The 18,831-nt window shown below is 41.4% G+C and overlaps 1 protein-coding gene across 4 annotated transcripts in view; it reads left to right on the top strand.

Annotated features, from left to right (window-relative positions):
- NUP93 (nucleoporin 93) overlaps window positions 1-18,831 on the top strand; it is a 91,550-nt gene that overhangs the window by 72,029 nt on the left and 690 nt on the right. For all 4 annotated transcript variants that reach the window (XM_075101749.1, XM_075101751.1, XM_075101750.1 and 1 more), the window contains 13 exons: window positions 1,613-1,745; window positions 2,701-2,858; window positions 4,555-4,720; window positions 5,524-5,617; window positions 6,692-6,883; window positions 7,126-7,252; window positions 7,362-7,434; window positions 7,772-7,816; window positions 9,444-9,560; window positions 10,211-10,329; window positions 12,663-12,780; window positions 13,159-13,242; window positions 14,032-14,160. In XM_075101749.1, coding sequence (XP_074957850.1) covers window positions 1,613-1,745; window positions 2,701-2,858; window positions 4,555-4,720; window positions 5,524-5,617; window positions 6,692-6,883; window positions 7,126-7,252; window positions 7,362-7,434; window positions 7,772-7,816; window positions 9,444-9,560; window positions 10,211-10,329; window positions 12,663-12,780; window positions 13,159-13,242; window positions 14,032-14,160 — 1,555 coding nt within the window. The remainder of the gene's footprint in view (window positions 1-1,612; window positions 1,746-2,700; window positions 2,859-4,554; window positions 4,721-5,523; window positions 5,618-6,691; window positions 6,884-7,125; window positions 7,253-7,361; window positions 7,435-7,771; window positions 7,817-9,443; window positions 9,561-10,210; window positions 10,330-12,662; window positions 12,781-13,158; window positions 13,243-14,031; window positions 14,161-18,831) is intronic.

Here is an 18,831-nt window from a genome sequence, read left to right on the forward strand (position 1 = left end):
AAAATTTGAAGAGGCTGACACTGAGATATCTAGCAATGATTTTCAGACTCTGGAAAGTGGTTTACTGTCTATATCAGCAAGTATCACAGGGGCCTAAGCTCCTCAACCAAGAAAATGCTTGGAGAATTGCCAGCTGCAGAGCAGACAGAATGGTTGTAGAGAGAAAGCCCAAAGCTAGTACCTGTTCACTGCAGATGTGAATATTGCAGCATCTCTTATCGAGTAGCCGCCAATGTAGCAGGCTAGTTCAGCAGTGGAAAGCAAACAATAGCTGCAGTGTAGTGTGTGGGCATTTGTTATGGATACAGATCTGCAATCTGAGCTCGGAAAGTGCTGTGCTCTAATACAGCATGCTGGGAAGAGATGTTTTTGCCTCCAGGCCCAGCCTCTTCTTGGCCCGTGGCAGTTGGTTGCCACACCTCATCAGCACTTGCTGTCACCCAGGGGTGGTGCCAGTGGGCCTGCCTGTGCACAGATGAACTGACACATCAGAAGGATCTTCTGTTTCCAGTTCTTCGGTCTCAGCAGTGTACAGTGAGCCAGCGACACCTAATCTGATTTGCCAAATATACAACGTGCTAAATTTTCAGTGCCATTAACTGCTAACTGAAATTAATTACATAGAGTTTTCCCCCAGTCCTCCCAACTGTAGCAATTGGGCCATTCAGGCTTAAAAAAACCCCAACCAACCAAAAAAAACCCCAACAACAAACAAACAAAAAAACCCCTGTGCCTTGCTTTGTAGCTTTTCTTTCCTAGCAGGAATTGCCTAATACAGGGGTGTTTCCATGCCTCACCAGCCCCTTACATGTATGAGGAGGAGATGTAGTGCTACTGGTTGCTTTGGAGTAAATGTGGTCTTAAGCCTTGAGGAGCCTGTGCTTAACTCAGCCATGATGTCAAGATATGGTGATACTTGTTACGTTTAGCATAACCTTTCAGTGTTACAGTCTGGCGGTGCACAAGTCTCATGCTGCAGGGAAAAAACCCACATAATTTATTGCTGCTGCTTTATGTAGGTATTCCTTCAGTGTACAGACTTTTGAGGCTCCTGCTGCTAAACATGAATATTTGTTTAAATTACCTGTCTTGATTAAAGGCTTTGGGTTATTTTAGAAGGTGTTCTCAAGGCTGCCTTTATAAGTAATTTTCCTCTAAATTCATTTTTTCTCTGTGATTTCCTGCTGGTAAATCCATGGCCCTCAAGTTTGTCCGCAGGGCAGGGAAGAGAGGCAAACACATCAGTGGTGTTTAACTGTTCTTTTGTGATGGGATTGAGAGTTAAAGCATTAGGACAGAAAGGCTTTTTGCCAGTTACATAACTGAGTTTAACTTATTAAGATAACTTAATGAGAGGAAACTCATGATAGTATTGAACCTGGAGCAGTACCTCACAGTCTCCAAACAGGGTTTCTCTTAAGATTGCTGAATACAGGGACCTTCCTAAATTGATGGAAGTTTTTTGCCTCATTTTGTTGTAATGGTGATGTTTGAACATCAAGGTAATTTGCTTTAAATTGCTAATTCACTTGGATCTGAAAGGCAGTGGATGTTTTTGTAGCGAGTGTGTTACAGTCTGTTCACAAGTTTGTTTTGTTATGTTGTTTTTCAGTTACAAAAATTACACCTTTGTGACAGTCTTTGGAAACCTGCACCAGGCTCAGCTGGGTGGAGTCCCAGGGACCTACCAACTAGTCCGCAGCTTCTTGAACATCAAACTCCCTGCCCCTGTCCCTGGTCTTCAGGTATGTCCCTTACTTCCAGTGACTGAGCTGAAAAAGTGCTCCAGCACAGCCAGGAAACTAGTGCAGCCTCCAGTGGTTTTTCTGTTGTTTTTAGGGCAACAGGCTTTTATTCCATTTCTAGAATCTTTCATTAGGAAAATGGAAGATGGAGAACATCACTAGTCCTGAGGCATGGAGGTGCTCAGCAGTTTGAGTTCTAAATTCTAGAAATTATGGTCTCTTCAGGTGGTCTTTTTCGACATCAACAAGCAGGTATTAGAATACGTTATGATGTTTCAAAAAAGCAGTAACTTAATGTCCCTGGTTTGCTTTTTCTCAGTTTATTTGCACTTACTGTAAGATGTAGTCAACAACAACTGGCATCGCCATATGTAATGAATCGATCTGAACTGTAGCCCAAGCTTTTATTTAGGAGTCTGAATAAAATCCTACACACCTGCACATAGTAGGAAGTCCATAGCTGTGCACCTACAAGATTACCAGATAAACAGGCAGGCTGGATTGAAAAATAAAAGCTAAAAGTTAAATTAAATAATAATAAACTTTAACACTGGAGACCACATAGCTGAGCCTAGCTGTCGTTTCAGCATGGATCCTGCTGAGATCCGTGATTAGTTTGGTATCTTTCTTTTTCAGTACAAATGTGTTTAATACCTCAATGGACTAATCGAAATCTACCTCCTGGGTGGGGAGATATCTGTATGCTAGCTCTGGGGTTGTCGGAACCTCACTCAGAACTGAAATCTGGGCAAGGAGAGGAGTCTCCCATCCTTTGCTGCTAGGATGTGCACAGCTTTCACAGGACTTCAACCTCTGGCTTCTGTAACACAAACGGAATTTTTTACCAAAATCAGTGCGTGGGTATAAGGGCAGAAATAATGAATTAGGCAAATTATAAAGAAAATTAATTCAAATATGCTGCTTTTTTTAAAAAAAAACTATTATTTTTTTTCAGGATGGTGAGGTGGAGGGCCATCCTGTCTGGGCACTGATTTACTACTGCATGCGCTGTGGAGATTTGACTGCAGCCATGCATGTGGTGAAACGGGCACAGCACCAGCTGGGAGAGTTTAAAACCTGGTTCCAGGAATACATGCACAGTAAAGATAAAAGGTAATTGGGAACTAGGAAAGACCTTTTGGAGGGCAGGGGGTGAGTGAGAGTTGTTGTGGAGTAATGAAATAATCAGTGGCTTGTATCAGCTGGTAGAAATATAAGCAGCTCAGTTCTCTCCTGGTGGTGATGGCTGCCTGGTTTTTATATTACCTAGCTAAATTACATGTAGGAAGTTTGTATGTTTTAATTTGTGGCTTTGAAGTCTAGAATTCTCCATAGAGAAAGTTGTTTGAAAATATGCAAAAATTTACATTTCAAAAATAGAGCGGTGTAGCTGTGCTTTTTCACCATAGGATCTGCCCTGTGTAATGGTAGGTTACTGCATACAGTAGATCAGATTTAGTCTGCTGTCATGAATCCTCTGTCTTTTTATTTCCCCCATTCCTTATATTAGTTGAATTTCCTTTGGGGAACGCTTTTTACTACACCTGTTTTCATAAGAATGCCACACAATAAAAGCAAGTAGTGTTTGTTAGAGGCCTTTAGAGGCTTTCACGCTCACATCGTTGTTGTGCTTATACCCCTCATCCAGTTTTTGCTATCCATCACTTGACAGAAGCCACTGGCCAAACTACTGATTATGTGGTTGCAAGAAGTTGAGTTAGCACATCTTAAGGTGTGCTCCAAAGTCTGCTGTGACGTTTTAGGTTATCTTGTTTCTCTTTCCACTTGCAATGAATTTCTAACATGCACATGGTCAGCTATTCCATCATAGCTGTCCTCCCTTCAAGGCAATGGCACTGTGCTAAGGTACTGGCTGAAATTGGGGGAAACTGGAGGGACTGGCTAAGTGCTAGGACATGAACCTGTAATGTCCCACCTCAGCTTATGACAGCTTCATTCGTGTATGTGGGAAGCCTTCATCCTGCAATATGCTGAATGTATTGGGGCTTTTCAGGTATGAAAATGTGAGCAAGAACATATCGGTTTGCACGTCTTAAAACCAAACAAACTTGAGGGGGGGGAATCGAAGTACCATTTACACCATGTTCTTTTTCTTTAAATTAACTTGGTTTGTAGAGAATATCTAGGAGTGCTCATTATAATGAGATTGTTCCAGAAACCTTAGTGAAGGTATCATTGTTTTCGTTACAAACACTTTAATGAGAAACAGTATAGTTGATTTAGTTTGTTTTTATTACAGCTATGAAAAGGTACTCTGCCTACAGATTTGACAGTGTCTTAGTCTAGGAGAACACTTTATTGATTCAATTCTGTAAAATTCTCTACAAGAGAGTACAAGAAATAGAATGATGAACATTATGACAGTATTTAGTGATAAAAATGAAAGTGTCTCTTCTAAAAGACTTTATGGTACAACGACCTGCTCACTTGTTTGTTACTAACCCAAAGAGTCCAAAGACTTTGTGAGCTGTCTTTCTGAAATTATAAAATAGCAGAGCAAACCAAAATAGCTCACCTACCACAATATTAATGCACCCCTAAAGAGACTGTAATCTGATTTTTTTTTTCTGTCCTGCAATGGGTATTTGAAGATGATCCTCCATAACTTTATACATTTAAATTCATGCGTGCAAAATTTTTACCGGCAGATGTAAATTGAAAGTGCAAGAAATATTGGGCAGTGTCATTATGCCTTTGCTGTGAATGTACACCTGTTTACGTTGATTGTATCCAGGTTTCCTCATACCTGGGAAAGATGGGTTCATGTATTTTCCTCTTTTCCCCTTAGACTGTCTCCTGCCACAGAAAATAAACTGCGTCTTCATTACAGGCGAGCTCTGAGAAATAATACTGACCCGTACAAAAGGGCTGTTTATTGTATTATTGGCCGTTGTGACATTACAGATAACCAGAGTGAAGTTGCTGATAAAACAGAAGATTATCTTTGGCTAAAAGTAAGTGTGGTGTTTGGATTGTGTTGCTGTTTCTTGGTTTTTCTTTTTTTTTTTTCTTTCTTTAAGAACAGGTCTAAATGGTATTGCATTTCTGCGCTGCTCTGCTAGCCTCCCTACTTCTAGGTCTGGTGTTTTGCATCAAAGTAATGCATGTGACTTGACCTTGCAGATAGTGAAGGGCTGGCAACCCGTGTCCCAGTGCTGCTCTGTTACCCTCTGTACTATCAGGTGCTAATTTTGGGGACACTCCTCTTTGGAAGTGTCATGTTCTTCATTTGACACGGATCTGTGTCAGCTCTTTTTACAAGTAGTGTTAGCTTGCCATAGTGAGGATCCTTTGAATTTTCCTTTCTGGATGGATTATGGCTGAAAAGGTGGTGTCAGTTGGCAGAAGATGATGCTGTTGATGTGTCTACAGTCCAAAGTCCTTACAGTTTGGTGGGGGCATGATAGATACTGGTCAGTACCCATTTCTCTCCTTTATCAGAAAGAGGGAGTAGAATGATGTATTTGTTAAGACGGGATAAAAAAATATTGGTTTTAATTATTGCGTAGAGAGTATTCAGAGTCCCAGCATCGGAGTTTGATGGCAGGGACAGATACAAAAGGACACCTGGGTTATATCTGCATGGATTTCTGCTGTTGCTGCCTTGGAGATCTTTGCTTCCCAGCAACGGATGGACCTGATGTTGTGGCTAGATGTAGCTGCTAGTCACAATTGGAATTAGTATCTTCTGAGCGCATCCCTTGTGTAAGGTGAAGTTGAAATATCTGTGCTTCTCTTTTTTGGGTGTGTTTTCTAGCTGAACCAAGTGTGTTTTGATGATGATGGCGCGAGTTCTCCACAAGACCGACTAACATTATCACAGTTCCAGAAGCAGCTGCTAGAAGACTATGGTAAGAAGCCACAAAGACATGTGTTGCTTGGGCTTTTTTTTTTTCTGCTTTGGGCTGTTCCCAATTGTTACTACACAAACCCAGACTCCACAAAATCCTATAGCTCTCCTCTAGTGACAGGCATCTTTAGGGTGTTCGTGGACAGCCTGCTTCCCTAGGGTAACGGCAGACCTCAATAAGACACGACGAGTGAGTCCTGTGTGTTCCCAGCAATCAAGAGAGTGAATATTCATCTGTGAACAACACTGCTGCTATTTGTACTTTAACCATACTAAATTTTGGATTGCTTTCTCTCACCATAAATATGCTAAGGTCTTTTAGCAAAACTTCCAGCTTCTGGAATACAGAACAGAAAAGCAATCATTACCTAATGTAGGCATGTATTTCCAAGGCTTTGCTCTGTGTGCATCCATTGTTCATTGTTTCCCTTAAATCACTATTTGAAGTCATTTTCTGGGGACCCAAATCACAGTTCCTTCCACTTCAGAAAGTTTTAGGAACATCCGCAGCCCAAGAGAGTATCTGTTCCCATAATCATTTTCCAATCAATGAAAATTAGGTCACTGTGACTTTCCAAAACTTACAGATTTTAATTCTCCACAGCCTTCTAGTTTGTAGCATCACTCACACCCAGATCAAAATGCATGGGAAAAAGTACAATAAGCTACCGTTGGTATCACTGCATAGGAAAATCCAGGTTTTAAACATCATTTGTACCGCTTGGCATAAGTATGAGCACTACAGAATCTATTGTAGTCTGTCAGAGTTGGTGGCTCGTTGTCTGAAAAGAACAAAGGAACTTCTTTGAGTAACTGTTCATTGTCCTTCACTTTCTGCATGCATCTTTATGCTGTGGTCTTTCATGATGTATTTGCAGTGGAACAGTTATAGATAAACCACTGATGTGCGATTAGGCATTCAGTTTTGTCTAGTGTGTTTATTTCTGTTGGTACTGAATATGCAATAGTGATGCACTGTGACAGGAAGCATCTGCTGTCGGTGATCTCTGATTGCAAAATCATTTCCACTTATGCTCTGTGTGTGTGTTATGGTTGTTTTTTTTTTTTTCTTCAGGTGAATCACATTTTGCAGTGAACCAGCAGCCTTTCCTCTACTTCCAAGTATTGTTCTTGACAGCACAGTTTGAAGCTGCAATTGCTTTTCTCTTCCGGACAGAGCGTTTGCGTTGTCATGCTGTTCATGTTGCGTTGGTCCTGTTTGAGTTAAAATTGCTCCTGAAATCTTCTGGGCAGAGTGCACAGCTATGTAAGTCCTGCACATTTACTTTATTGTAAAGGAGTATTTTCTGAGCCCTCAGAGTACCCCGTAGATGCTGAAGGTCTATGTAGTTGATCAAACAAGCAGCATGTATCAGAACAGTCTCCTAGAAGTTAATTCGTTTAGTTGCATTACAGCTCCGGATCATGGCTCTGGCTAATTTGAGATGAAGATCAGAGCAACGTTTCTTGGCATTAGATTCTCTGATAGCATTGTTTCTGACATTGCAGTAAGCCACGAAGCTGGTGACCCTTCTGGCATCAGGCGTCTAAATTTTGTGCGGCTTCTGATGCTTTACACCCGTAAGTTTGAATCAACGGATCCAAGGGAAGCTCTGCAGTACTTTTACTTTCTCAGGTAGGAGCTAATATACGTGTCTAGATTTTTTTTCCTAGTTATTACTGCTTAATTATTCTTCCCTGGCAAGTCCTCAGAAACAGGAATACTTTCCTCTTGTCTTTTGTAGGAATGAGAAGGACAGCCAAGGAGAGAATATGTTCTTGCGTTGTGTTAGTGAACTAGTAATTGAAAGCCGAGAGGTATGTTTGGCCATGTCTTGCTTTCCTCACTTAAAGTGAAATTCATTTCTTCATTGAAATCTTTATGAGACAGGACAGTCTTAAACACTTGTTTACTCTTTCTGCCTGATGCAGACCTAGCTGATGGGTGATCTCACAATGACTATATGTTTAAGATATTTAATCACGCCTTTTTGCCTGTCTGTTGTTTATATAGAAATTATCTTGACATCGATCACTGTTCTTCATTCATCCATGACTGCATCTTTGTACTTAGTAAATATGTTGTGAAATACATGCCATTCATCTCTCTCTTCTTGTTTCCTTTTTTTCGTACTTTAAACCTCTGTGGATATAGTTTGATATGATTCTTGGAAAGCTGGAAAATGATGGTAGCAGGAAGGTGAGTTGACAATTTATGTTTCTGTTTTACATAAAAATTACAAACTATGTGTGATTTCCAAAGTAGTTGTGAGGCTATCTTGCTTTTCTTTAATTTTCACTAGCCAAATTATTACTGTGTTTGAATACATGCAAGTTCTCCAGTTAAGAGATCCTTTTACAGAATAATCTGTGACCTGCCTTAACAGAAGGCAGGTCAGGAACCGCAGGGCAAACTGTGTCCCTGTAGGCAGCCGATGTAACTGAAGAAACAAATGGTATCAGGTGCTTCAGTGAGGTCAGAATTTCTTCTTTACAGTAGGAAAGTGAATTTTGTACACCTGAATAAAAAGCAATTAGTAAAAATGGCTTCTAAGTGAGATTATTCTGTTAACTGAGGTGCGTGTGCAAAAACTATATTACATTATCCTCATTCACCTCAGAGGAGTAATGTATCGCAGCCCATTAAAAATTCTTGTAATTAAGGGAGCAAGGGCTAACAGACCACAGGAAGAGCCACAACTGATCTGTCCTCTCCATATAGATGAGGGTAAGTATTGGATCAAAGATCAGCTATTTTTAGTTGTGCTGGATCTTACTTCTGCTGTAAAAGCAGTAATCTAAAAGTAAAATGTAAGTTTACATGGTCAGAAGATAAAGGAAACCTTAAGGTTTCACCAGAAAAGAGGAGAGTGCATGCAAATTATTAAAATTTTGGATAATCAGTGAAGTTTTTCTGTTCGCTGCAACTTTGGAACCTTTCTGTGTGAAGCAGACTCCAGAATGGCTTAAATCTTCATTTTAAGATTAGGCCATATGCTGACATTATTGCTACTGTCAAAAAAAAAAAAAGTTATTTCTGGCAGGGTTTTTTTAGATGTTTTTGTTCTGTCAGTTTAAAAGCAGTGAGATTGCACACAGGAGAGCAAGATAACTCAGTAATCTTCAGTAATCTCTACAAATATTTTTTTCACTTTACAGTTCTTTGAGATAGATAGTTTTTAGATTATACCATTAGTGGTGAATCCTGTTTTCTTGACTTTACTCAATTCCTTTTAAATGTAACTGTATTCTTGTGTTTCTTTGGTATGAAACCAGCAATCCTAGTTTCCAAATAAATTCTTCTAGGTGATGTAGTCTTATTTTTACACCCTCAACTACAGTAAAGTCCTTTCAAGATATCCTTAACTCTTTCCTCTGTTTTATTCTACTTGTGTTCGTTGTTTCTTTTAAAATTCTTGTCACCGTTTCTTTTATCTGTGTGATTTCACTTGCAACCTGTTATGCCAATATACACAAATAATATCCCTGGAGACCCTGGCATGTTATAAGCTGAAGTCTTTTGTGTTTTCTTCTCTTCTGTAATGTGTCATCAGCAATTAAAATAACTTAGAATTTGACCTGCTATCTGGGTCATTTTGAATGAATTAGAAACCACAGATGTCTCAGTGCTGACTCTGTTTTGGAGAAAGTCTCCTCACAAGAGCCCTTTCTATTTTTAATGTGTCCCTTTCCCATGTTCCCGTGGAAATGTACAGGCCCTTCTAGTCATAATCCAACATGTAAAATATTCATTGCCTTGACATAAAATTCAGTCATTTTTTAAGCATTCTGATTTCTCTCCTTTCATTTTTGTGTCCCCTCTTTAGCCTGGAGTGATAGACAAGTTTGCAAGTGACACAAAACCCATTATTAACAAAGTGGCTTCTGCAGCAGAAAATAAAGGATTATTTGAAGAAGCTGCAAAACTCTATGACCTTGCAAAGGTAAATATATTCTATGTGCTGTCTTAAATATGTACTTGGTTCACCCTTTTTTGTTTTTCAAATAGTCTCCCTGTGGTTAGGAGGTTAAATTTAATCTTGGAGATTGAATTGCCCTTATTCAAGCAGATTACTTCTCCTGCTGTTAAAGCAGAGTTATTGGCTGCATGGAGGGGAGTTTCAGTGAGCAAACCCAGATGGATTACACTCCAACCCATTCTGATTTAAGACATCCTGGTTCTTGATCAATGTGGTCTTTTGAGGAGATTGTCCCATGCATGATTTTATTCTGGCTAGTGAGGTTATTTGTTATTGGAAGGGTGTGCTTTTCCAGTTTCCTAGATGTTGAAGTCTAAACTAGTTGGACTTTATAGTGAGTACTCTTGTTTCCTTTTGAAATACATTTGAAATAAAAGTGGATACAACCATAGCCACTGTTTTAGAGGAAAATTAGGGAAAATACTTTTTCGCGTGAGCCAGCAGCATTGTGTTGCTCATAGCTAATATGATCTTGACTGTTTATGGGAGGGAGGCAGGCATCTCTGAGCTTGCAGTAGACACCACTGCATGAGACTTTTCTGCTTGTCCAATGAGATTTAAACACTAAGTCCCATCTTGCTCCTTTTATTTGTGTGTAACTTTAATACCAACAGAACCCTGACAAAGTTCTAGAACTGATGAACAAGCTCCTCAGTCCCGTCGTTCCCCAGATCGGTAATCCCCAGTCAAACAAAGAGCGGTTGAAGAACATGGCTCATTCCATTGCTGAGAGGTAAGACAAGGGGGCAGGATGGGGTGATTCACCTGGACCTGACCTGGGACTGTCAGTTAGTGGGCATTAGTTCCTGACTTTGATTCTGCTGGCTGGACTGTGGCATCCACAGCAATGTATTCAGGAAGACAGAGAAGAGGTCAGAATTTACCCTGTCCTGCTCGTGATGGCTTGCAATACTGAAACCAGAAGTATAATCTTCAGGGGCAGGTCAGGTAAATTTGGCAAGAAGCTTTATCTGTAGGTGAATCAGGAAAAGGAATTGCAGGGTTGCCAACTGGAGACAGAGGCTATTAAGGAGGAATAAATACAATGAATTGTATTTTTTATCACAGAATCCCAGGTCAGAAGGGACCTCAGGGATCATCTAGTCCAACCTTTCTAGGAAGAGCACAATCTAGATAAGATGGCCCAGCACCCTATCCAGCTGAATCTTAAAAGTGTACGATGTGGCTGAGTCAACCACTTCCCTGGGAAATTATTCCAATGGTTGACTGTTTCCACTGTGAAAAATTTCTCTCTTGTGTCCAGTCAAATCTCCCCAAGACCAACTTGTGTCCATTCCCCCTGTCCTCTCCATGTGACTCCTTGTAAATAGGGAGTCTCCATCTTCTTTGTAGCTACCCCTTAAGTACTGTTACGTGGTGATGAGATGGTGAAGGTTTTAGGTGATTTTTAAAGCAAATTATCGTAACGGTTGCAGAATCATTGCACACAATTCACCTGCTTGAAGTAGTACTATAAGAGAGCTACAAAACCAGTGATTCTGACTTGTAACAGCAGAACAGCAAGGCAGTAGTTGCCTGAAAACTTTATTCCACTGCTGCTTTAATGAAAGCTTAAAAGAGGACATTTACGCTGAGAAGTGTATACCGTTAATGTAACCAGTGGACTTCATTTCCACAGCCTGTTACTTTAGGAAAGTGCCATGTGGTGTTTATAAAAGAGAAATGGAAGTGGCCAAAAGGAATGTCACCTGCAGTGTCAGTGTGCTAATTAGAATACATGTTTGAGAGACATCAGTGCTCAAGATTCATTAGCAGTCAGAAGTTAGGAATAACCTATTTCTGTAAGGTTGTAATTGCAAAATAGCTTTGGGACTGTTTTTTAAATCATCTTCTTTTGGTGCATCTTGTCACAGTGACTGCCATGGACAATTCCTATATTTTACTAGAGCAAAATGTGGGTACCTGTGAGAAATGTCCTACTGCTTTTTCTCAACCGTTCTGGTGGGGAGAGAATAAAAATAAATAAAGCACACTTGCTGGTGCTTCGAAATTGGGAAGACAAATACAGAAATGTATTGATTTCAGTCAGAGGCCTTTGCCTTTCTTCTTTTGACAAGTGGCATTTGCCAGTCACTCCTTCAGTCACCCTTTCCTTCATTTAGTCAGCTGCAGACAGAGTAAAAATTGGCGCCGTATTGACTTAGCGAGAGACTCATTTGGTAGCAGACATTAAGGAGCATTAAACCTATGGCTTGAGTTTAAGCTTCAGCAAAGGCTGTAACGGGCTTTGTTTTGCTGCTTGCTTTGATCTGTATGAGCACACTAAATATTACAGTTCAGTAATGCCACTTTACAGCTGCAAACCTGTGTGAGTGCAAAGCCAGAATGGTTCTGATTAGCTCATCTTCTTGCCAGTTAAATGTAATACAGGGCTTTTCTTCGTGTACTGAAGACGCTACTGTAGCGATGCAGCTTTCCTCTTGTGCGTTCTTGTGATGTTTTTGAAACGGGGAGACACCTGACAGAAAAGACCAAGAGGCTAGCTGCCTGCCTTCTCTGCAGCAGCACAGTGCACGGTGTGGACCGTGCACTTGACCGCACCTACCGCTACCTTGAGGAGGGAGCTCCTTTCTGACCTTGTGCTGGTTAGGAGAGGGAGCAGACAGCTCTTCAATTCATCTCCTAGCAAGTGTAGCTAGAGAGAGCCTGTGGAAACGTCTAATACATTTTTAGGTCTTAACTTCTGTCCTGAAGCAGGCAGTTGTGCTGGTGAATTGTCTGTTGTAAAAGAGCATGTTAAACGTGCTTGTACAGCACTTGCCTTGCAGGTGTCTGGTTCCTGTCACTGCCATGAGTACGGAAAGTGTAAACATTTAAAAGGAAATAAACGCTGAATTTGATGGAAAACTGGAAGTGAATAAAAAAATATTTTTAAAAAACCACAACCTGTGAAAATTCTGCCTCCTGGTTAAGGAAAATTAAAGCTGTCCTTTGTTAGATGCCTTCTGTCCTTGTGCTTGATGACTCCGCTTCCAAGAATTGCAAGAGCACATTTATAAATGGTTGCCATTTTGCACAATAAAATTGTAAAACAATTTCTTTCAGGTACAAAGCTCAGGGGATAAGTGCAAAGAAATCTGTTGACTCCACGTTCTACCTTCTGCTAGACTTAATCACGTTTTTTGATGAATATCACGCCGGTCACATTGACAGGGCCTTTGATGTAAGTTTCAAGAGTTCTGTTTGAAGTGCAGCCTTCCTAATGCCCTTGAAAGCCCAGAACGTCTCAAATAACATCACTTAAACCAGAAAATTTTATTTAATGAGTTAAGAGGTGCTACAGTGCTATAGAAGTTTAAAAATGTGTTTCTTCCCTGTTGCTTGATAATCAGGAAGATCTTTCTGGAGCTATTTTGTAGACATTGAACAAAATAATCCTGCTACTCAACAAAGTGAGGAGATAAACCAATAAATAACAATGAAACTATTTCTCTTGAATGGAATCAAGAGCATTTCATTAACACTTCAAAAGCATGCTTTATTAGTATATGGTACACAGAACGTTGATTATCTACCCTGATTCCTGCTTTTCTTTTTGAAGATTATTGAACGCCTAAAGCTTGTACCTCTTAGCCAAGATTGCGTAGAGGAGAGAGTTGCTGCCTTCCGGAATTTCAGTGATGAAGTAAGTAATGTCTCTTGGTTTTAGCTTCCAAAAGCCTTTTGCTTTGTTAAAAGGATCTTAAAACCTTGTCATCTCATCATTCTTTAACAGGGAAATAGGCTGGAATTATTTTTTATTTGTACAAGTAGACTCTCGGCTTGCAACTTTTTCTCCTTAATGCTGCTCTTTGGAGCACTAGAGTTCCCTACCCAGAAACCCTGTCTCCATTTTGCAGAAGGCATCTGCAGATCTGAACATCTCTGAACTTAACTGAGTTTGATTCAGGAATTTGGGATATTGAAAACTTTCAACTATGCTGCTGACTTAGTTCTTCCATGCATTTAATGGTCACTGAGCATTGTAGGGTCTTGTGTTTCCTTCCATCCAAATTAGAGGAACTCATGTATCTGGGTATTAGCAGATAAAGCATACGAAGCACAACACAAGGCTATTATTGCTCTTGAACTGTTTTAACTGGAGGGTGATGCTGCTCTCTTAGACAGTTTGTGTGTATTTGGGTGCTTTGGAGTTTTTTTTGTATTCAGGCACTTTGGGTTTTATCTGAACTGTTGCTATCAAACATGAAGGTGCAGCCATTATGCATGTCTGTCTCAACTGTGGGTGACTTTTTTTTTGCCATGCGGTGCAGTCACAGCTGCGACTAACCATTTAATATATGACTGTTATGAGTAAATATCAACCATAGTTATCATTGCTTGGTTTTCTGATGTTGTATAGCAAGGGTAATGATTCTGTCAACCTGCATTTCATTAGAATACGTCTCTCCCCCACCCCACTTTCTTTGTGTAGATCAGGCACAATTTATCTGAGGTCCTGCTTGCAACCATGAATATTTTATTCACCCAGTATAAGAGGATGAAAGGCACAAGCCCAGCCGCTCCTTCCAGACCCCAGCGGGTAATGGAAGACAGAGATTCGGTAAGATTATAATCCTCACTGTCTGACAAGTTTTACTACTTCCCTTGTCCCCTGATTTCAAGGGATTTGGCTTCAAATAACTGTGAATCTCTAATGGTCTTTGCTTTTGACTTGCTCAGTCACTTAGAATCTTAGACTACTCAGCTTGCTCAGTTACTTAATCTTGAGATTGGTCTCTCATAACTTCAGCTTTGCATAAAGATGGGATATTGCTCTAAATGGTATTGAGCTAATTAAGATATGTTATGTTATACATCCACCTCCTAGCAAGATAAAACAAGTGTTCAGTTTGCTTCTTGGTGGGATCTTAAATAGTTAAGAGATGTGGACAATGCGGTGTCTCTAGGATAGTTGGTGTTGCTGCCTGATAACTGAGCTGTTCTTTTTCAAGAACTTGATTTCCACTCCTTTCATTTCAGTTAGTGCCCTGTTTGTGCAAAACTGATTTCTGGTGGAAAGGCCTTGACTCCCCTCCTTCGCTTGCCTCTGTAGTGATGTGGGCTGGCATTTTCAAAGTGTCCTTGGGCAATACACCAAGATGCTCAAGTACATTCACTGTAGCAGTTTGCCCGTGGTGTTCTGGTGCCTCTGCAGCAGAGTGAGCAGCTTCCAGGTGTGGTGGTGCTTGGTCTGGCTGCCTGGTTTAAATGGCTGACAACGGTGGATTTGACTTCACTGCTAGAGTCGGTGCTGAAGCGTTTCCCTCACCCACTGGTACGAGCCTATGCCTTCAGCAAGCCTCAAAATAGGCGCCACTTAAAGGGCACAGCCAGATTTGCAGGCACTCACCTGCCAACATGCTGTGTGGAACAGAAGGGTTCTCAGCTCAGCTGTTTTCGGGTTTGGTCTTGTAGCTCTTACTAAGTTAAAGCTGCCACAGGCACTTTAAAACCGAGGCCAAACCACTCATCCCATCTTTACGGATTAGGAAATAAATATCAACTTGTTTTGAGAACGAAAACCAACTTGGGCCACAGCCAGCTTTATTCCAGGCTTTAGTCATCTGCAAAAGTGCCTTTGAACTGTAAATTGCAATATTGGTAAAAGTCTTAGTAGCATTTTTAAATTACACCGGAAAATTAAAGGCTCAAGTAATGATACAGCTTTTGTCTTTGGGGTACAGCCTGCGTGTGAGCTACAGGATCCTGCCTTGCAGCTACACTTGTAGACTAAATCGGCAACATTGGAGAAGGATGCATGCTGCTTGGGCTTCCCCCACCTTAAATTCTGTACGTGTGAAGAATTCCCAGGCTAATGCAGTCTGTTACCTGCTCTGCGTGTTCACAAGGTTGCCACTGAGCAAACAGCCTTAGCTTCTGTTTTCCAAGTGAGCTGTTTTCAGTCTTGTGCATTACGTAGAAGCGTTTACCAATCTCCCTAGGGGTGTAATGCTGTCAGGTGTCATCTCAGTATGAATGCCATGACTGTGGCCTACCAAAGATTGTTGGGCTGATTGGTGATGGGATCAGCAGCTTTGCTGGCAGGAGTTCATGTAGAAGGAAGACACCATGACATCATATCGTATCAACAGCGTGCTTGTTACCAGTGTGCTCAGTGTGAGCGTGCTTTGTAAATGTGCTCTGCACTCTTGTGCTGTTACAGTTGTGGAGATCAGCTGATGATGTACCTTGCTAAAAACCCTTGAAAGTTTTCTTTTTTCAGGCTTCAAGTTTTGTTAATCAAGCTTCTGGCCTTGTGGTGGGATCTCATGGCAGCAGGGTATCTAGGGGTGTTGGAGACACAGGGTTTCTGAGTCACAGACCTCCGGCTGTGCAATAACAGCTGTGCTTAACCATCAGAGGGGACAAGTGCCTGGTGTCTCTGCAGTCAGGGAGGTGATAAGAGAATAACTATGTGGCTAAAATGTCAGAAGGGAGCATAAATCTGCTGATGTAGGATTGGCTAGAGAGAAAGAATCTTACAGCCCTGTAGCTCCTGGCTGCCTGAAGATTGGCATGTGCAGAAAAATACCAGGCATGGGCACATGGAAGGTAGGATAAGAATAGCTTTAGCTTGTGTTCCCCCTTTTATTTTTTTACCCTGAAGAATTTCCTCCAAGAGTGCAGGAGCAGGGAATCTAGATCACTTCAGTTTCCCTGACTGGGAAGTGACTTGGGGGATTTTAGTGGTGGGAAGAAACGAGGGCATTACAAATGTGAGGAGAGGGGTGTTTCTTCAGCAACATCTCGCTGTTCACCTGAACAGAGACAGCAGATACGAGCTTCTGGAGGCTGTGCTTGGCAAGAATTTTTCCTCTGAACTTCCCTGGGAGAAAGGCAGCTTTTCCTTTTTCCATGGGGAAGCAAATTTTAGGGGAAAAGAGGCTCTTCCAGAAGCTTTAACAATCTCAGCGCATTGCCCAATAGGCAGCGCAAGTGAAAAAAGACCTTTCCTTGAATAGATTATTGAACTCCCTGGGTTTTCTCCAGATCCATTGGAGCAGACAGATTCAAATCCCTCTGTTCATCAGAAGAATTTGAAAACACGAGACAGTAGCTGTAAGTCTGAGGCTTATTCCAAATAGCAGGGCACAGAGTCCCTCAGAGTAGGAACACATGGCCTTTGAATTTGCGCTCTGGTGTCAAGCGCTGGTCTACTGCCTGCCCGAAGCAGGATCCTGCTGTAAGGGGTCGGGGTAGAGGGGCTTTGGCAGGAATGGTCCTGGGGGCAGGATGGAGAGGAGTAGTGCCTTTGGAGCCCCCTGAACCCAGTAATGCTCTCATCTAGAACATCTCCCATCCCACTTCAGAGATGGAATAGGCTTTATTTAGAAATTATCAGGTTTGGAGTCGGAGCTGGCATTTTATGCATTTTGTTTATTTCAGAATGAAATTACCTAAGCTGTCTTTTGAGGGTGTTTTTTTTTAATGTATATACATTAATTAGTTTTGGGAATGAGGGAGCAAAGTCCTGTCCCACTTGGCCCGATCCATTTTGTCAGATTTGAGGTAGAGATTGCACCAAGCCAGACTGCGGTGCCGGAAGCCATGGCTGCGGTGACAGCCCTGACCCAGACGCTCTGAGTACATGACAGCAATGTCATATGCTCCCTGCCACGACCCGGGGTGGCGAACTCTATGGAGCAGCCCAAGGGCATTATCTTGGCGGCAAAATTAGGTCATGAAATGAACGGAATTCTTTTATTATTATTTATTTGTGGTCTTATTTTAAATCGCAAGTGACTCTAACATTCATTAAGTAATTACAGCCAATAGAACATCTAGACCTCCAGGCTGCTCTTAACCTCTGCAAACCTTTATTTGTTTTTCCTGAAGTATTGGAACCTATCATGTTGTTCTGCTTTTTAAAAATAGACCAGCTCTAGTATCATTGCTACCGAAAAGGTAAAGGGAACAGTAACTCACAATGCTCCTAAGCCTTAGTCACAGTGAGAGTTTTTGCCTCTTAATATTTTTAATTCTAAAGAGTCAGACACCTTGACATGTTCTTTTTTTATCTACCACCTATTTTGACCTCCACTGAAAAGTAGCGGGTCAGACATAATTACACAACCCTGCTGTGTAACGGATTTGGAAGCAGACTAAAAGGAGTGTTGACTGTGACTGGAACTGAACAAGTAATTTTCAGGTTACTTTGTTAAATAGCTGATGGATCCACATGAACTAGCTGGTAACTTACAGCTAGGGAAACTGTCCTGGCAGCTTTTAGCAATTGGGTCAGTCTGTTTTGCTGCTTACTCCAGAGGCCCACTGATGTGCTGCGCTGCCTTCTGGCATTCCTCAGCTGCGGTACTTAAGGAAGGGAAGAGTGCCCCCCACTGTATCCCTGGCTGTGCCATTCGCAGCTCCAGGTGTTCATCTGTCCTTGGCCAGACAGGAGTACGCTGCAAGATGGGAACTCTGCTCTGCAGTTTGGCCAGGCCGCTGCTCTTTGTGGACAGTCGTGGCTTTCCTTCAGATGGGATAATGGAAACAGAATATTAAATGGCTCTGATCTTAATGCTAAAGAAAACTTACTTTCCTGCCCCATGTGTAAAGCTGAAGGGTTTTTGCACAGCTGTAGTAGTAGCAGCATCCAGACAGTGTCTTGAAACAAATAATGGAAAAGCTGGGATGCTCCTCTGTCAGCTTCCAAAGCTCCTCTGTTACCATTGAATAACTGCCTGGTTTAACATCACCCTGCAAAAGGGGTAGAATTGCCCAGGTGGGCATCAGGGATGGTGTTTCTAACTGTTCCCAGCCATGTAATGGGCTTCGGTCACTTCTCAGTGTGTAAGTTCCTGCTGTAAGATTTACCATCCGCATGCCCAGAGCAGCCAAAGCTGCTTCGTCTTTCCCTGCAGTCAGTAGATGAAAGGACGATTTGAACAGTGGGATCTTCTAGTACAGTAATTTAGAGATGCTTAGTATTTAAGAAGAAAACACTGTGAGCAATCAAAACAATCAGGCTGCACATTTTTCGTAAAGATTCAGGATTTCTGTATTCCCCTGACCTCTACCAGTTATCAAAATGATTTTCCTTTTAATTTACTAATGGCTTTAGCAAATTAAATAAATTATTCCTGAATTCCTTCAGCTGTTACGTAGCCTTCTGATACGCAAGAAGGGCTTTGGTTACTTCAGGCAAAGGTCTCTGACTGTACTCAGTATGTCTACTTCCACTGCGTTAAGGAATGAAGAGCCTTTAAGGATATTGGTATGTTGTAGGTGA

Source organism: Phalacrocorax aristotelis, chromosome 8 (genome assembly GCF_949628215.1).
Source record: "Phalacrocorax aristotelis chromosome 8, bGulAri2.1, whole genome shotgun sequence".
NCBI classification, from domain to species: domain Eukaryota; kingdom Metazoa; phylum Chordata; class Aves; order Suliformes; family Phalacrocoracidae; genus Phalacrocorax; species Phalacrocorax aristotelis.